Source organism: Argiope bruennichi, chromosome 2, assembly GCF_947563725.1.
Source record: "Argiope bruennichi chromosome 2, qqArgBrue1.1, whole genome shotgun sequence".
Classification (NCBI taxonomy): Eukaryota; Metazoa; Arthropoda; class Arachnida; order Araneae; family Araneidae; genus Argiope; species Argiope bruennichi.
The window spans coordinates 103,279,240-103,298,611 of record NC_079152.1 but is presented as its reverse complement, the minus strand read 5'-3'; the positions used below and the strand labels follow the sequence as shown (position 1 = coordinate 103,298,611).

The 19,372-nt window shown below is 31.5% G+C and overlaps 1 protein-coding gene across 1 annotated transcript in view; it reads left to right on the top strand.

Annotated features, from left to right (window-relative positions):
* The window catches only part of LOC129959466 (uncharacterized), a 74,077-nt gene that overhangs the window by 41,880 nt on the left and 12,825 nt on the right, over window positions 1-19,372 (top strand). Inside the window, exon 2 of the mRNA XM_056072310.1 lies at window positions 11,390-13,154. Coding sequence (XP_055928285.1) covers window positions 11,390-13,154 — 1,765 coding nt within the window. The remainder of the gene's footprint in view (window positions 1-11,389; window positions 13,155-19,372) is intronic.

Below are 19,372 nucleotides of genomic sequence, written 5' to 3'. Positions count from 1 at the left end.
AAGCATGATTTATGTACTTGCTGATGAACAGGTATATTTGGAGTAATTATTATATTTTGGAGTAAGCCTTCTAATTTTTTCAATGTGGAAATTTAACTTAATCTTCTGTTTTTTTATATTTAAATTAAAATTATCATTTTTTTTTTTTTTGCATTCTATTAGCTCGTAGTTTTTCTTTAGTATTTTGTATAATTTTTTTATACATATTTTTAATTAGAATTGTAATCTTTCCCTTTTCTTTGATCAAGAATTTAAATATTGTTATTTTTTTAAGAGTGGTTCAAAAATAAATTTTAAAAATACAAACAATTTTAATAAATAACAAACTAATATATATTTTTCAAAAGTTTTTAAGCATGGAATGAAAATATTTCGAAAATTTAAAATTTCTTAAATTTCAGATTTTGTTAGTGAAGAGTTTAAATAAACATGTATTTGAATTTAATACAGTTTTATATGTAGAGAGAGCTTTAAATCACTATAAAAGAATTTTATTCATAAAATTCTAGCTCCAGGAAGCAATATTGATTAGAATGAATGTTTTTTTTTTTAACTTTTTCTATTTCATATTTATTTTTTACTTATTAATTTCTTATCGGATATTACATAAATTAAACAAAAATTCTGTAAAAAAAAAATGGTCTGCGCGTTTTTGTATTTATTTAAGAATAAAGTTATCTTCTAGAATAATAATAAAAAATATTCTGCGTAAATAATTGAAGAAAGTATTCTTAATTCAGAGTGATTATTTTTCTTATGAAAAAGAAATTGATGATTTTTGCGGATTCAAGAAACTTAAATGATTTAGTTTAGTAATATTAAACGCGTCTTTTTTAAAGGAACACAAGGGTTATCTTCGAACGGACCTCATAATTTTAAACCGCGGTTAGATGACGATTACGACATTTGAGCTGGCACCCCACCCCCTCACTAAACTTTCTTACCACATCAGCGGGAAGATATTTTGCCCCGACGGATGTAACGTGCACCAGACCTTCTTTCAGGCGGTTTCTTCAGTGGAATCGGGTCCTGAAACTGGAAGTCTCTGATCTCAAAACCGAGATTTTACTATTAGGCTACTGAAAAATCATATTTTTATATTTTTGAAAATGTGCGTCGATCATGATTCTTTCATACATAAAAGTGAAGTCTTTTATCTCTTCTTTAAATTAGTATTACACCTGGGATTTCAGCAATCTTCCTTAAAAAAAAAAAAAAAATCTATTATTGAAAACAAATAGATTCATTCATATTATGTTCTAATTTTCATAACAAAGGTTCAGATTTTCAAATGCATGGAAGCAGCATTTGTAATGGATGATAACATGGAGCAACTGTTAATGAATTATCAAATCAGAAATTTTTGAAACTCGTTCTTGAATAATTTTTGCATAAGAAAGCTGTTGCAATGCCTCTGGAATGCATAAAAATTTTACTCATTTCTAGTTTCTATTTCTAGAAATATGTCATGTGAATTTCAATTTTTATTTATAAAGGAAGTCGAATTGCACACAGACATCAGAAACAGCTGCCGATCTGTTAGTTACATTGTTGACAGCTGTTACAGATTTACGGCAGATCTCACTCAGTTGTACGAAGTACTTTTCATAGAATACAAGATGACTATGCATGCTATCACGTCTTATTGGCTACATGATAATATCTTTTAATCACCATTTTGATTACAGGTAATAAAGTATAATAATCTAAAAATGGGTAAAGTCTCCCTCGCTTACAAAGTGTATGTGTAGCTTTAATGCAACATAAATTCTATCTTCTGAAACGATAGATCTCCCATTATGTAAGCTCGTTTCAAATTTAGAAAAATCAATTCTGCATAATCGATACTTTGGTTCGTCGGCCTAATACATTAATGCTATGTATTAAAAATGCGTGCATTATAGTTTCCCCGTAAAGGATTTACTGGCAATTTAGATAAAGCTTAAATGAGAGACTATTGAAGGCTTCTATGTCGAAGAGATAAGTACCTGGTTGGGTTTTACTGTATTTCATTTTACGCATATTTTCGAATATTTTTCTGCAATAAAAGATTCTACCTCTTGCGTGGATCATTCTAATTTTATAATTAAAAAATGGTGGTTAATTAAAGTTCATATTCATATTGACTGATTGATATTTACAAATTTTATAACTTGAAACGATTCTTGTGTGTGTATATATATATATATAATATAAAATTTATTTCGGCTCTAACGATTTGAATCAAATTTTATATTTAGATAAGATTTTGCTTTTTAAGATTATCTATATAAGTGTCTTTCCTGACATTTTTTTTAATTCACAATTTTTTTATAACTAACAATCAGAGCCTTTTTCTATCTGATCTCATGCTCAAAATGTCATATTAGCGTTATATCGGGCCCCATTTCACCATGATAAAACTGAGTGCAAGTTCAAAATTATAAGAAATGATTGATAAACTTTAAAATGAATACTTTAATATAGCAGATTGTGTCGAATAAAAAATTAAACTAAGTGTATTCACGATTTTTTTAAAAATTGAAATAACCAATTCATATGTAGTTAAGTTTGAAAAATATTCATATGTAATCAATATGTAATTCGTATCTAAACATTTTTTTCCGAAAAAACGCAATGTTACAAAAAGTTAAAAAAAACAACAAAAAAACACTATACCTAGCGAAGCTTGGTTTTCCAGAAATTGCTAATAAACAAAGAGATTATAGTCAGAAATCTTTCGTCAGTTATAAAAATTCATATTTATCTTTGCAGCAAATGAATAACAGGAGTCTAAATCCTACTTTTCAAATAAAAATTCAATGATTACAGCAGCATTTACGACCGTACCTGACTCGATGGCAAGATCTTCCTTCCGCGCTGTTTTATTAGTAGACGCACGTGTTCCATATGAATACAAAGACCTTTCCATCAATCGTAATGGAGAAGAAATCCGGCATGATGATAGTCAATAAATGTCAGTGGGATATTGGGAAACGAGTTGTGGTGTTGACTCTAGTAATAATTACAACAAAGATAACAAGAACACCCTCGTATTCGTCAACAACAAGGAAGTTGTAAAACTTCTTGCTGAAGATGGGTGCAGTGAAGGGATGGGAAAAGGATAGTCATCATCATCTTTGACCGACTTTTATTCCAACACAAAAGGAATTCTCATTTTCCACTTTCGCGCGGGGAAAGTGGTGTGCCCAATTTGGGTTCGTGACCTATCGAAGAGAACAGCTGTTGTGGAAAATAAGAGACATCAAATCTCACGAAGAATGCGATTTTGCCCCGGGAGCAGATTTAGAAGGCGAGTTCGAAATGTCGAGCTGTTCTCTCAAGCGTTTAAAAACCGTTGCAATCAATCTCATGAAACCTGAAGCAACTTGATTTCCCAATTGCCCTTTTTCATGTTTTGTTGTTGTCTTTTATGGAAAAGAAAAATGATTTCTTTTTATCTTTTCCTTGTTAATTCAGCGCATTTTGTTCAGTACTCTTGTCTTCTGGAGCATTTCTAACTGGTGGTAAATAAGATAGCGCACTTGTAACAATAATATTTATTCTAAATGTTTTAACTTTTGAGCGAATGTTTTTTAACTTAATTTGAAACATTCATCTAATTGTTCAAACATTCATCCAATTGTTCTAAATGTGTTAATTTTGGTCGAATGTTTGTTAATTTAATTTGAAGAGTTTACTGAAAAAACAAACGAGAAAGTATTTCTTATTTTTCAAGTTTTTTGGAAAACCGTTAAGAAATGTTTGAAAATTCAAACTTCTAAATTTGTAAAAAATATAATTTTTTTGATAAATTTCTTAAATTGTTTGTAATATTTGAAAAGTATTTAAAATCAAATATATATCTACCAAACGACAGGGCGCATTGCGGATTTGTATGCTCTACAATTACTATTTCTAGGAAAAACATTCCACAAAAAATTAATTATCATAATACTGTATGAAAAGAATATTTTAATTGAAATATAAACATATGTTTTGACTTTTCAGTCACTATATTCTCCCCTCCTCTTAAAGTTTTGTTCATTTGTTAGCAAAACGTTTTAGACATCGTTGCGTTATCTAGATGTCTACTGTAAAACCAGTATAATTTTTTACACATATTTGCGGGCTAGTTTCATTACATACATTTATATTTTGCAGCTTTAAGTGGTAGGAAGGGGAAGTACGTTTACAAAAAACTACCATTAAAGTGCTAAGAAAAATGAAAATACTCTGGGGACCTCCTATTCTCTGTCTTGCTACGATTTTGTTCGTTTCAGATCAAAATAGCTACTATAATATATATATTACGATATGGAACATTTACTTCAAGAAATATCTAAAATTGATATTATCTCCTTCTTGCGGCAAATGCATCCATTATTACAACTTTTATCCTCTTGGTCCCAGAACACCATTTCAAAAAAAAAAAAAAAAAAAAAAAAAGAAAGTTTGAATAAAAATTATGTTTACACAATCTTGTGACATCTGATGAAATTATGGCTAGAATAATTTTTAACTTAGTATTAATATCAGTCGATGAATTGAAATGGAATATGCAAGAAAAAAATATCGATTCAAATTACTAATTCACCCTTCCTGCATTTAGAGAATAATCTGTGTGTGATTTTAAAACTGTATATTATAATTATTAGATAAAAAAGTAAACAAATCATTGGCAAATAAAGGATCTGCTTTAAATTCAATCAGAACGTAACTGTAGAAATTAAATTCTAATTTAAATACCGAAAATTGAATTTAGATTCCTGGAAAATATTAATAAAAAAAAAGCTTTAAGAATTTATAAACTTATAATAGGTAGTACTAGTAAAAGAAGAAGGGGGGGGGATCTTTCTTTGGTATCGTACATTTGTGCTTCGACTACCGAGAAAATAGCAATTTACTTCTCTTCTGAAACAACTGTGTTATAAAGCAGCATTTTTTACTTTCACGTATACGTAGTATAGAGAAAATATAGTAATCGTCGAAAAATTCGAACTCGAGATTTTGTGGAATCTCATGTTTTAGACCTCCCTGCGTTTGAAGAACGCATTTAAAAAATATCCAATTTTCTAAAAAATAATCACAACTAAATACAACTCAAATAAATAACAACTAAATGCAACTCACAAACGCTTTGAGCTAGACAGTTGAAATTTGGTATACGGTCTTTACATCAAATTTGCATAGATTTCTATTAATTTTTGAGTAAAATCTGTTCGAAGGCAGTTCATCTGCCCAAATATAACACAATATTTACAAAACAAAGTGAGTTAGATTGATAAAATTCGGTATATACAGATTTAGCATCTATAGTCTAGGCAGCTGTATAAATTTTAGGCCAAATACTACTACGGGTTGACTGTCTGTCGGTCTGTTCTCTCAGAAGCATGTAAACGCGAGAATTCAAAAACACAATGACTTAAATATATCAAATTTGGTATGGGACAAATTTGGTTTGGTGACTACAAGTGCAATTTTGTGTCAAATTTTTGCTTCCTTCGGTTGAGGAAAACGTGCCTAAAATACAAATTAGATTTTCGGACACTATTAACGAATGTCAGGTGTTAATCGCCAAATATCTCGCCAAGGATGACACGATAGACTCAGCTAAATTCACGCCTGAAGTTAATATTTCGTAATTATTATAACCCAACGCCATGTCGTTCTCTGGCGTGACAAATTTTGGGAGTGTGCGAGAATGTTTTGAGGAAAGTACTTCCGCTGATTGTTGATTTAATTTAATAGAAAAAGCTACTTTAGAAAAGTATGCGTTTTATTAATGAGAGTAGATTAACATTCACCAAGTGTGAAATTCGTATCACAATGCACTTAAAGTGAAGTGAAAAACCATTAAGTTTGAGGTTCCAAACCAAATTCTGAAAATGATTCGCCGTGTAAACGAGACTGAAGTATGTTGTATCTGACATCTAGGATGAGTGTCCTCCTATAATTGTGTGGTGTGAAAATTTGTAAAGAGGTGGAAGTGCATCTTAACGACCTGTGGCCTTACGGATTCGGTCATAAATCTGCCAACCGACCCGTTGTTGGACCACCCCCGCTTGTGGGCGGCGATCGGGAGTATCCCGCAAACTTTCGGTAAAATGAACAGACATCAAAGAATCCCAGTAAACCACAAGAGAGGGGAAAGGGGGCAAAATGTGCCAGGCTCAAGGTGGGCACAGGTCGTCGGGACAGGGCTTTAGAGTTCTGTTTTGTCATCTAACTATGTCATTCATTATATTTTCGTCTGAGAATTATGAAATTAGTCCCACGAGAGCCCTCGCATGTGATATTAATACAACTAAAAAACAAACAAAAAACTTCAGGCTAGATACTATTTTGAACAATTTCTAACTATCCTATGTGAAATTAATGATAAACATAAACATTTAAAAATATTTTTGGTTGTGTATTAAGCTTTTAACTTAAGATGCAGATTGTAACAAAAAATCACCCAAATTCATTCATGTTTTTTGAAGGCTACTGAATTCATGTCAAAAAAGGGAGGAAAAAATGGCATTGATAATGAAAAACTTGAATTAGCTTGGCAGCGTGTGGGAAAATAAAGCAGCTTACTGACGCAATTGAATATATTTTCCCATTGGTTTTTCTCACACGATTTGCATGTGCCTCCACAGAGGATTAAGGCATTGTTTATTGTAGTTATTACGTGTATTGTAGTTGTTAGAAACCATTCAAGCATTTAAAATCTTATGTAATATTTAATTTACAATGAGACACGCGTGCCAGGGAAATCGGAAGTAATAAACTAGATTGCACTGATTAGTTTTTTTTTTTAAAAAAAAAAGTGGATTGCATACATTTGTTTCTGAAGAATGTTGGATTGCTTAAGTAGTGTTTTAAAATAATAATGCATAAATTAAATTTTCCGTGAAAATTTGTTTTTATGGCGACATTACTTTCTAATACGATAAATATTATTACAATTTTTTTCTTCTGTTTTAGAAAATTTATTTTATTTCCTATCAGTTCCATTTTCCTACAGCTTTAGATCAAGTTTTCTATCTCAGATTATTAAATTAAACATGTTGCACATTTTCTGTATGCCAAAATGTAACTCAACCATGCAGAAAAGTTTTCTGTTTTAAATGCGATGCTTTTATTGCAATCGAAATGTCATTATTCAAATTTAAAAAAAAAAAAAATTCTTTTTGTTTATTAATTTACAAAATGTAAAACATTATACCCTTTCAATTATTATGTTCTGTGAGTAAAGAATAATTGAGATTTGGTAAAAAAGAAACCCTTGCTATCGAAACAAATAATTTCATTCCTCTTTTCTTAAATCTCATTAGGATGAATTTACGAAACTTCATGAGAAGATCATCAAATATTTTCGGTCAGAAATTGATTTTTTATGTCCATTTTAATAATATGTTAAATTAATCCATTTAGTGCTCTGTATCCAAAAATCTTAAATGATTATTTTTTTTATTCGCTAAATTAAATTTGTCACTAAATTGCTTTCACGCATGTCATAAATAATCAAATATGTAAGGCATCGGTGATGCAGTGGTGCAACGACTGGGGAGTACGGAGGCATAAGCCGCCAGACTGGTTGCAATCGGTACAAAACAGTAATGCGTTTATGTACTTTTTTGAAATGAAATATCATGAAGGGGAGAAAAAATAATACCCTGCCTCGGGCTCCATCTATATTTATTAAATCACTGATGACGAATAGGGATGAAAAAATTATAAAGTTTCCCCGCGCTTTTAACGATTCCTACGCCCCTGTGGTTACTAACCCCCAAATTTTCTTGCGCACATTCTAATAAATATGTCATCCCAGAGACCATTGGCGTACAATAGTTACGAAATATTAATCTTTAGCGTTAATTTAGCATTTTTACTGAATCTATCGTAGCGAGTGTTTGGTGATTAATCTCTGGCATGCTGTCAAAAATATAGAAAAATCGAATGTGGGTTACAGATGTGTTCTTCACAACCGATTGAAACAAAAATTTGACATAATACTACACTTAAAGTCGCAAAATCACATAACAAATTTGGCATATTTAAGTCTTTTTATTCCAGCTATCGCGTTTACACGCTTCTGAAAGTACAGTCCGACAGATCCCCTTATTGGATTTCGCTCAAAAATTGGTAGGCTTCTATACCAAAGAGGTTAAATCTGTGTGCCAAATTTTATCTATCTAGTTCTCTTCGTTTTGTAGCTATCGTGCTAACTTGTATTTGGACAGCCGGATAGAACAGACTTTCTTTGAAAAGATTTAGATCTAAATTTGATAGAAATCTGTGAATTTGGTTGTAAGCATGTATACCAAATTTCATCCGTCTAGCTCAAAGGGTTTTTTAGTTATCTTTGTCACAGACAGACAGCTAGATATGTATTTTCCAAAAATGTGTTTTACGAGTTCAAGGAGGTCTAAAACGTGGAGATTCGTCAAAATTTCGAGTTCGAATTTTTTTGACACTTATACTTTCTTTATACTTCGTGTACAAGAGAATAAAATAGGACGCAAAAACGTAACATAATATAAATAAAGTACAATCAGATGACATTTGTTAGTAGCAACTCATGCTAATCTATCTACTTGTGAAAGTATAAGGGATTGAGGGACGTTTGTTACTTGCCTATGACATCCATTAATTAAAAAAATTGCCTCAGATTAATGTAATATCCACCAGATCCAGAAAAACAATCGTCCAACAAATCGCCTTAATTATTTTTGTTTAGTGTGGAACACGAGTTATAAGTATTGTTTTTAAATGTTAAGAGGATTATTAATTCGTTTGCCAAGCAATTCGTTTTTTACTTTTAATACTCATCTAAGAAATTAACTAGTTTTTAAATTATCAATTAATTAATTACAAACAAATAATTTAATTTATTATTTAATTTTAAATACATTTTTTAAATTATTTTAAATTTTAATTAATTATTAAAATTATTTATTAAATTTAATTATTATTAAAATAGAAAGAAGGGAAATAGATATATTGAAGCTAATAGTATCATGATTATTTTTACTGTATTAAATTTTAGAAATCAGCGACAAATAATAGTTATTAGCCGAGGTATCAATAAAAATAATTGATTACAATTTAATGCAAATATCAGTTCACGCTAATTCTACTTTATTTCATAAAATGCCATTGATTATTTATATGCGGTCTTATTTCCTTCTATGAATAAGTATTTGCTGCTTCGAAAATTCGATTCGCTCATTTTCCCAATGGTTTCAATACTCTCTCCAAGTGTAGTGCAGTATCATTAAAGAAACTTTTGTTTTGTATTTGATAGTAATCTCTTCACTACACTGCGTAGTTTACTAAAGGAAAAAAAAAAAAACGAAGCGTCTTCAGATTGCGATACTATGTTACGAATACTTCAAAAAGTAATTATCAAGTACAATGTTCTTTTGTTATTTGGGGAGTTTCCCTTATTTCCGTAGAAGAACTGACTCTATAAATAATGCACTCCACTCAGCTAAACGCACTTAGAGAAATTGCTCTCCAGGTAAACAATGGAAAATGGAATTTTTTAAAGCAATTTGTTGGTAGAAAAAAAAAATAATAATCGAGGAACGTTGTTTCCGCAGCGTTATGAATAACCTTCATTATAGTATTTTCTCTGGTATTCTCGGTTGGGCTTTTTATGAAGACAATTTGGATGCAACGACGCTTCTTCAGTTTTATTGCTTTAAAAAAAGTTATTTGCTTATCTTACTGAGTTTTGAGACGGCTAGAAGCGAATACAGACCTTGAAAAAGATATGGTGATTTTTAATGATTAATATATATTTAGTGAATTTTCCATTTTCCTAAAAAAGATGATAAAATCACTGAATATATAAAAAATGTATGAATATGATTAACCTATTAACCATTTAAACATGATAATCTCTTAATGGAAGTATAATATATCTTTAGAATTTAAATTCCTGCTGTGAATGAAGCATTTCCTGGCGCCTTTATATGAATAAAGAAGATAAAAAAGAACTTTTCCTTAAAATAAATGTTAATGGAATATTTGAAAGTCAAATTATTTTTTATATAATACATATTTTAAAAGAAAAAAAGAACCTTGAATGTATAAAAAGATTTTTTGAATTTCTCATACCGTGTACTTGCTAAAAAATTATCAAAGGAAAAAAATGCATTAAAGACGCATTTAAATATAAAGAAAAAAATTACACATGAATTGGTAGTCATAAACAACAGATTTTTAGATTTTAATGTTTGGTAAATTATAAAGTAAGAAGTTGATTGGTTATGGTAGCGTTAAGTAACAAAACAATTTTTATTAATTGATTTTAATAATTAAATGAACGAAATGATTGGTGATGTGGAAAAATACTTTTAACACAATTAACCCTTTCTAGGGCTGTAGGAAGTATGCTTCCCACCAAATTTATCAATCTTTGTATGAAATTATGTAGGTTGGCATAAGTTCTGACACATTTTTTTAGTAAGTCAGAAACTTAGATGCTTCAGTTCTTTATCTCAGATAAAATGATGCGTCTTGATTTGTTACTTAATTATTAATTAACTAAATTAATTAATTAATCAAATTAAATTTATCTAATAAGCTAAATGAATACCTTTTCTTATTCAAATTTCAAGCCTCAAAATATTTTAACATAATATGACTAGAAAAAAATGGCCCTTTAAAGGGTTAACTGAAAATTCTCTCTAATTTTTAACATGTCTTGATCTAAGAATTTGAATAATCCATTTAGAATTTTTAAGCAGGATTTTAAATTCGTATTTTATTTCCCATTTTAAATAAACAAAAACTGTGAAAAACTTTACTGGATTTTGTGTCAAAAGAGGTTTTTTTTTGTATTTTATCATATTATAAAGCTTGTTAATAATAAATTAAAGATTGGAAATATTGTAAATGGGGGGATTAATTCCTTTTAAGGCTGGTCAGTCAAATGACCTTCATCTTTAATGAGAATTTTTATCATGGTGAGTCCAAGCACTTTATCATTTTTTTTCGGAAACGTTATAAAATTATAAATTGCTCTGCTTAAGTTTTTCTTTTAATTTTAATATGTGGTTTAAATCATTAATATTTAGATACTGAGTCACAACTCTTTGAGACATTGATTCATTGCGTCTTTAAGCATTGCACAATAATCCGGTTACACCCCTGCGGTCAGATAAAAAAAAGTTCTGCATGAGATGCTATCTAGCGTTGCTTTTGTTTGATGTTATGGACTAGTAGTACTATCGAATAAGGGTTTTGTGTCATAAAAGAGAAGCCCTTCTCGGTAACGCTGATTTATTTCTTTGATTCGGGTTTTTTTCCTGGTTTTCTTCTTTCTTTTTTTTACTTATTCATTTACTCTGTGCTCGTGTTATGTTTCGGATATTTGTCATGGTGCTATTCACATGCTTTGTTCTCTCCGCAGGTTTCCCGTTTCCGTGGTTAAACAGGAAGCACAATGCGCCTAAAAAGTATGCAGTCAACCCCAGTCATATCGACACGGACGAGTCTGGTTCGACGTTGATACGTTCTGCTGTGTCTCAGCTGTCCCTGAATGACTATTCTTCGCATCACCAGTGGCCGAAAACTTTCAAAACTTTTCGCAAATCTCCGCAACCGCCGAGTCATCACCATCCTTCACGATTCCATTACCACGACGAAATTCCATACAACAGCGAAGCTTTCCCAAGCAGCGAATCTCTGAACAACAACAATTATTTAAACAACAACAATGTGATCTCGAGCGATCCGAATAGCATGATGTACCGCAGTGTGTCTACTTCGGCTCTCTTCGACGATCCCAAACAACTTTTCAAAAGTGTGGAAATAGACGTCACGTCTAACAATAACAACAATGTGCCAACTTTCTCGGAACCCCCATCTCCTCTCGAGTGTTTTCTGATGCCCCTGAAAACGACTTCGAGTTGCGAAGAGTTAATCGATCCGCACGAGGATGGGGCGCCAGAGGGCGGTAGTTGCGGCCAAAAAGCCGCAGTTTCGCAGCAGCTAGGCACTGTGCTGGAGGAGGAAGTGTTCTTAGACAGGGGAGTGCCGGCAGACTTTGATCGGCACCCATCCAACGCAAACGGTGATACAGAGAGTTTGGCCAGCTCCATCCAGCACAGGTCTGACGAGTCCGGCTATGAGAGCGATGGCACCAAAAACAGCAATGACGAAAATGCTGTGGCCATCCAAGACTCTCTGGGAACATTAAAGAAACCAACCGCCTTATCTAAAGAATGTAATTCTTTGGATACAAACGTTCAAAAGTTCACCGCCCTCTTCCACAGACTGACAAGTGGACATACGAGTGTGGACTCTAAAAAAGATGATCCAAATACCTTCAGTAACAATAATAAGACATCTTCCAAATCTTACGAAGCACGAAGTCTTCGATTACGGACACCTACAATGCTATCGAATTTCGTCCAAAGGCATACTAGTAAAGATCATACACCATCATCTACACCATCTGGGACGAAAACGACGAAGGTTCTGCCTTCGACGAAATCGTCCTCTGAGGACACCAAGAAAGAAAATCGCAATGGTGCGTCCAGACTAGGTCAGTTTAAAGCATGGACATTAGACAGAAAGATGCTGCGAAGCAGATGGAAGAAAACGGCTCTTCCTGAGGATAAATTGGACATTAATGTTTCCACTCGTCGAAGTAGTATCTTCCAGTCATCTTTGTTCCCTAATTCCGTAGAAGATTCACCAATCACTCCCCATCAGTTAGAAACAAAATCTCTACCGTCATTATCATCAGTTAGCAGTAGTAGTAGTGAACTGTTATGCGATTCGCCAATAACTAATGACAGTCCTCTATCAAACTGTGGCGGTTTAAATTATCAAATTCGATTGAAAAAAGCAGGTTACAAAAGTGCTTCAACGACAAACAACGCGCGAAGGAGACTGTGGTTGCAATCGCAACTTTCGACCTCGGACAGCGAAGATATTCTTTCTCCGGAATCTGTAAGTTCAAATAAAAGTTTTGTTACAACGCCAACCTGTAGTAAAGACCTCCCGCGCCGATTACCCTCCCAGCTAGACATGCACGAACTCATATCTGTCGATCTCCAAAAGGATGAGCACGGTGAGCTAGGTATATACATCACAGGATGTACAGATGCCGAGAAGAATGTGCTTGGCTACATTATTATGGACTTGGAGAGAGATGGACCTGCCGAAAAGTAAGGAATATGTCAATAATTATTTTTATTGTTTATATCATCTTTGTAGAGTGACCACTCGCTACCCTATTTCGCACGCAGAAACTTTTTACGACCCGAGTGTGTGTATAAAGAGAAAATCAAAGAGGGAGAGAGAGAGAGAAAATGCGTTTCTTAGGGATAAACAAAATTATTTAATTATATATTCATTTGTGCAATCGTAATGTAAATTTTGAAATCATTATGATCTTCTAATATTATAAGTAGATATATAATATATATCCTATAAAATTTATAACGTAATCCAAAATTTTAGGAGCCTTGATGTATATATAATGTGACCTGGTAAACTGTCACTCTTGTCATCGCAATAATTGCTGCGTTTCGAAAGGTGAAACAGTTTATTAATTATCTCTTAAAATGGCAGGCAATTTACAGATACAGTTGATTAATGGAAAACGATGTTTTGTGACGATTAATGTCAGCTTTAATGCTCAGCCTTTATATACAGAATAATCTTTATGCCTTTTATATACAATATAATCTAATATATAAAAATGAATTTTTGTTTGTTCCTATTTTATGCGCTGTCCTTGGCGGTAAAACTTTGTCCACTTATTGCTTGCATTTGCACGAAGGTTTTGGGCATAGTACAATTATTATATATATATATATATATATATATATATATATATATCATTCAATTTCAATGAATGTATTCATTGTCGACAAAGAAATAAATATCATTCTTTCTATCATTCCTAATTAAGCAATATAGTTATTTCAAATGATATTTTCAAAATTATTTTTTTCTGCGGCAGCAACGCGCCGGCTACCAGCTAGATAAATTTCATTAGTACGGTACATTTAAAACATGATTGCCTCAGAAAGTTATCTGCTACATAATAAAAGTGATTGTTAAGCGCTCTACTGTTTAGGCCGTTTGTCAGATACTAAACTTGATACATACATATTTTGGAATGCGCATTTCGGAGCGAGTCTTTAAGATAAAGTTACACAAAATGTTTAATTGAAATTTTTAGCGACTATTAATCATGGTCAATCAACTGGTTGCTACAAGCGACTAGTTTTGAATAAATCTGAACGCGTTTATTGCTATGCTATAAATCCCTGAGCTGCTTGATTTACCTCTTACTGCTTTCATTATTAAGTTAACTGCACTGAAGAATCTTTATTGAAGGTTACTCATTAAAAATATTTGATTAGTATACATATATCTTAAACGTAAATTTCTGCAAAATACCTTCAGTAGTGAGTCAAGATAAATTAGTTATGTTTTTATGAACATTATTTATGTGCGTATATTATTTGTAAAGTGCGTCATATATGATGAAACAGTGCTCTACAAAGCAAATCGTTTAACCTAGGGCCATTAAATTTAGCACGTAGTTATTTCTTGGGTAATAAGAACCAAAAAAGGATTTTTCAGAATTTTGATTACATTTTTTAATGCTTCTGCACTATAACTTCGGTGTAAATTATTGCATAAAAACCATTTTTTTACTTGCTTATATGAGAAATATAAAGAAAGTACTCTAATTATCAAAGAATTCGAACTCGAGATTTCGATGAATCTCCATGTTTCACACCAATGTGATATATTTAAGATCACATTTTAAAAATTATGTCTATCTGTGAATATAACTTAAAAAGCCTTGAACTAGAAGAATGAAATTTAGCATATAGATTTCAGGCTGAATTGGTATTTTTTTTTTTTTTTAAATCAAATTTTGAACGAAATGCATTCACAGAAAATCTGTTTTTCAAGTACAAGTGAATTACGTAACTGCAAAATGCAAAGAACTAGACAGATAAAATTTGGCACACAGGTCTAGCATTTGAATTGTAGCTTATCAAATTTTGAACCAGATCTGTTATTGACAGTATGTCGGTCTGTATTTTCGCATGCATGCCAATCCAACAATTCGTACAACAATACTTAAATTAATGAAATTCGATAACTAATTTTGTGACTACAGCAGTAGTTTCGTGTCAAATTTTATTTCCCATCGGTCGGTGAATCGACCGCTAATTAAACTCCTCTTCTATAATAATAAGAATATAACCTTTGCAATTTCAATTGGATCCTAATTAAACATTCTTCTCGATAAGGAACTTAACAATGATATGTTTGAATTGGTTTTTTTTATAGAGTTTCATCAGATGAACGTCACTAACCTAAGTGGGGTCACACACAAGAATATGTAAGAAGTTGTAAAAGCTCATACTGGCTGCTCTTCTTTCTATATAAAAAATCATCTTGACATTAAAAATGATACAGTCATTTGACGTTGCCTGTTAACTAATGAGTTTCCTTTAAAAATACCATTAATATATATTTCATTTTCGTATTTATGTTACAATATTGGGATGCTGAATATACTACCCCAAAGAAACAGGATAGCGAATAAAATCATTTTAAAAACTTGAATCTAGTTAATTGTAGAATGCACAAATTGTCACGACGCTTTAAGTTATTTTATGGATCACACTCATATAAGTAATTTTAAGAAATGTTCTCAAATTTTAGGGCCAGTGGTGGCAACATCTCGGGTTTCATACTCCAAGAATCGCGGTCCCGTTGGTGTGGTGTAGAAGTTTGGAAAGGGGAGGGGTGCCAGCTCAGGGTGTCGTTCTCGTCATCTGACGGCGGTTCAAAATGACGAGGTCCATCCCAAAATAGACCTAGTGATGCTTTAAAATGGGACGTTAATACAGGGTGTTCATTAATTATTGTCGGGGTTTCCGTACCTCATAACTTTCGAATAAAAATATTACGCAAAAACCGATTACGTATTCATAAATTATTATGTATTCGTAAATTACAACTCAAAGAATTATGAATACGTAAATTACAACTCAAAGAATTATGAATACGTAAATTACAACTCAAAGAATTATGTATTCGTAAATTACAACTCAAAGAATTATGAATACGTAAATTACAACTCAAAGAATTATATATTCGTAAATTACAACTCAAAGAATTATGAATACGTAAATTACAACTCAAAGAATTATGTATTCGTAAAGTACAACTCAAAGAATCGCATTCAGCTGAATACCTACAAAGTGCAAATTGTGCAAGCTTTACACTTTAATATCATTAATAAAATTCTTTGAGTTGTAATTTACGAATACGTAATCGGTTTTTGCGTAATATTTTTCATTCGAAAGTTATGAGGTACGGAAACCCCGACAATAATTAATGAACATCCTGTATAACTAAACTAAACTGAGATGCACATCTACAGAAGATTATTGAATAGATTGACCTAATTTATTTTAAATTTGATTTCATGAGTTATAAATGAATAAATGTAGATAACTTAAGGTTAGTAGGGTGCAAAAATCTGAAAAGTGGAATGCCAGTTCATAAATTATTTTATTATTTTTCGAAAATACAAATTGAATTCCAAAATATCGAGTTATATAGGTTGCACTACATTTTCAGAAAGGAGATGTGATCTAATATAACAAAACAGAATCCTTCCACTAGGTATTGATTTGGATTAAAAAATTTCTTCTTAAAATCAGGTTTTAATGTGATCCATCGAACATGATATTTTAGCATCCTGTACCTCACATACATTTGACCCAGAAAACAAAATGCGAAATTTGATTTTGTTGAGTTTTTCAAATAAACTGATTTTTATTCTTTAATTAAATTGACAACTGTTATTTTATTTACAACCAAATATGAGATGTTTTTCCTGAAAGTCCCTTCTATTTGCCAAATACTTTTTCCCTCTTAAACTAATACACTATAATCTTTTCTTAAAGTGTCAATAATCTCCAGGAAAATTTTCACTTTGCAATCCATTTCGAAGATAAATAAACAAAAAATACATACTTGTGCTATTTGTTCTTAAACATTTCGCGATTAGCAGTAAAATACATAGCTGCAGCTGGAATAATTTACAACTTGATCTTGTATTTTCTTCAGTCATTTGTAAAATCTGTAACTGCAATAATTAATTTTGTCAATGTAGTTGATAACATCGGAAAAAAAATTCTCATAAATCATTATATATAGTAGTTGTAGTCACAAAGAGCCCATGGATTTTGTTCATTACAACGAATAGAAACTAAACATGGGAGGAGAAAAGACCCCTCTGTTTCATGTATTTTGACTGCAATAAAAATTCTCAAGACCGGAAGTCATGTATGAAAAACAACAAACACTTGTCGGTGAATCTGTTATTCTTAGTTCTCTTCTACGAATCTGTTTCTTAACATGGAGCATGACTTATTTTAGAATCGGATTAGTTTCCGATTTCTTATATTTATGACCGTTTCTCAATTCAAAATCTGTGGTACCGCAATTTTTGGAGAGTGGGGGATTAGGGCCCAGAGATTTTTCAATGGTATTTTCAAGGTAATTCAATACTGTATTTTCATTTGATTAAATAAATTCTGTATACTGGAACGAAAATAAAGTTAAACTCAAAATAAAGTTAATACCGTTTAATATACTCAAAACTAACTCAATACTAATACAAAATACTCAAAACTAAACTCATACTAATATACTCAAAATAAAGTTAAATACCGTTTAAATTTCAAATAGCTATTCTGATAAAAAAAATTTCATGTTTTCTAATTCACTTGCATCATTTCCTTCTTCTTCTTCTTTTTTAGTAGTAGTCTGAGTAATTCACAAATCAAGAACTCTTACAAACTTTGTGTTTAAATAGTTAGAATGATTAGTTTTGCAATTTTTTTTTTGTTTAAAATACTTTTAAACATCAATTGAATTTTTTTTAATACCAGAAATACTGATATTGAAATCTACTTCCATTGAATGATTTATTAAATTCTTAGTTATTTTAGTCTTTTTTTAGGGGGAGGGTTCCACTTCCGTATATTTTTATTGTTTTATTAAATATATATAAAGTCATTGGGGAAAATATCTCGCTCTCTTTTGCCTTTGTATCGCGATGTGAACGGACGTCAATTTCATCATCGTTCTTGCTTATTATGCCTCCCGGGATGGAATTAAGCGAAGTTTAAAAAATTAAAAAGTGTCTTCTCTATTCGGCTACGAAACTGCTTAAAATTATATTATGTTATATATATAGAGAGAGAGAGAGAATAGAGAAGACACTTTTTAATTTTTTAAACTTCGCTTAATTCCATCCCGGGAGGCATAATAAGCAAGAACGATGATGAAATTGACGTCCGTTCACATCGCGATACAAAGGCAAAAGAGAGCGAGATATTTTCCCCAATGACTTTATACTATTAGATTCTGATAGGGATTCCCTTGACACGTGTTTATTTAAGCAAGGGAATTTAAGCATCTTTAAAAGAATATGCTAAACATTAAGAATTTTTATTCCTTCACTCGCAGTGTGTGAGAACCCTCTGATTAAAGCAGTTTTAGAGCTCGTGTAGCATGAATTAAATAAAAAAGGTGGAATTGCATATATATATATATAATAAAAACCAATGCAAATGTATGGAATTGGAAGCCTCCCCCCAAAAATATCTGCATAGCCTAAGAGCCCCTACAGAACTTAATCCGGCCCTGAATATCACCCCGAAAGGGAAATCAATAAATCTGTAAGATATTCCAGCTTATGAAAGAGACGTAATGAGATTATAAGTGTGTTGTAGTTAGTGGGGAGTGATGTCCTTGTCGTTTGAATTAAAGAAAAAATAATGAGGGCAGGTATACAGTAATGAGATCCGCTTTAAATTAATCTTCGCGTAACTTCGAAACGGTAAGTAAATGTAAATAACTAACTTTCTTTCAGAAATTAGCAATTTAATTAAAATTTCAAAAACATTGAGATATACAATCATCTATTTGTATAAATATTAAAAATAAAATAAAACTGGCGGATTTTGTAAGGAAATTTTCTTTATTCTTACTTGAATAAAGAAAAAAATTGGCGATAAAACTAATACGGATGTATTTTCTTGCAACGCATTCCTTTTGTTGTTCATGTAGTTATAAGAGAACAAATAAAATATGGAAATATAAACGGAATTCTGAATTAAAAAAAAATAACATTTTATGGCATGTTATCTGTTTGAGCTTTGTAGGAATATCAAATATTTCCGTGTTTGTTGCGGATCTAAGCGTTGAAAAGGGCACGGAGTTAACAAAAGCGACACGTAATGTCATTTTCAAGGACACAACCTTACAGTCGTAACGAGCGCTTTGCCGAAATGTTTACGGACTTCATGTCATGATAAAAACTATTCCCTAT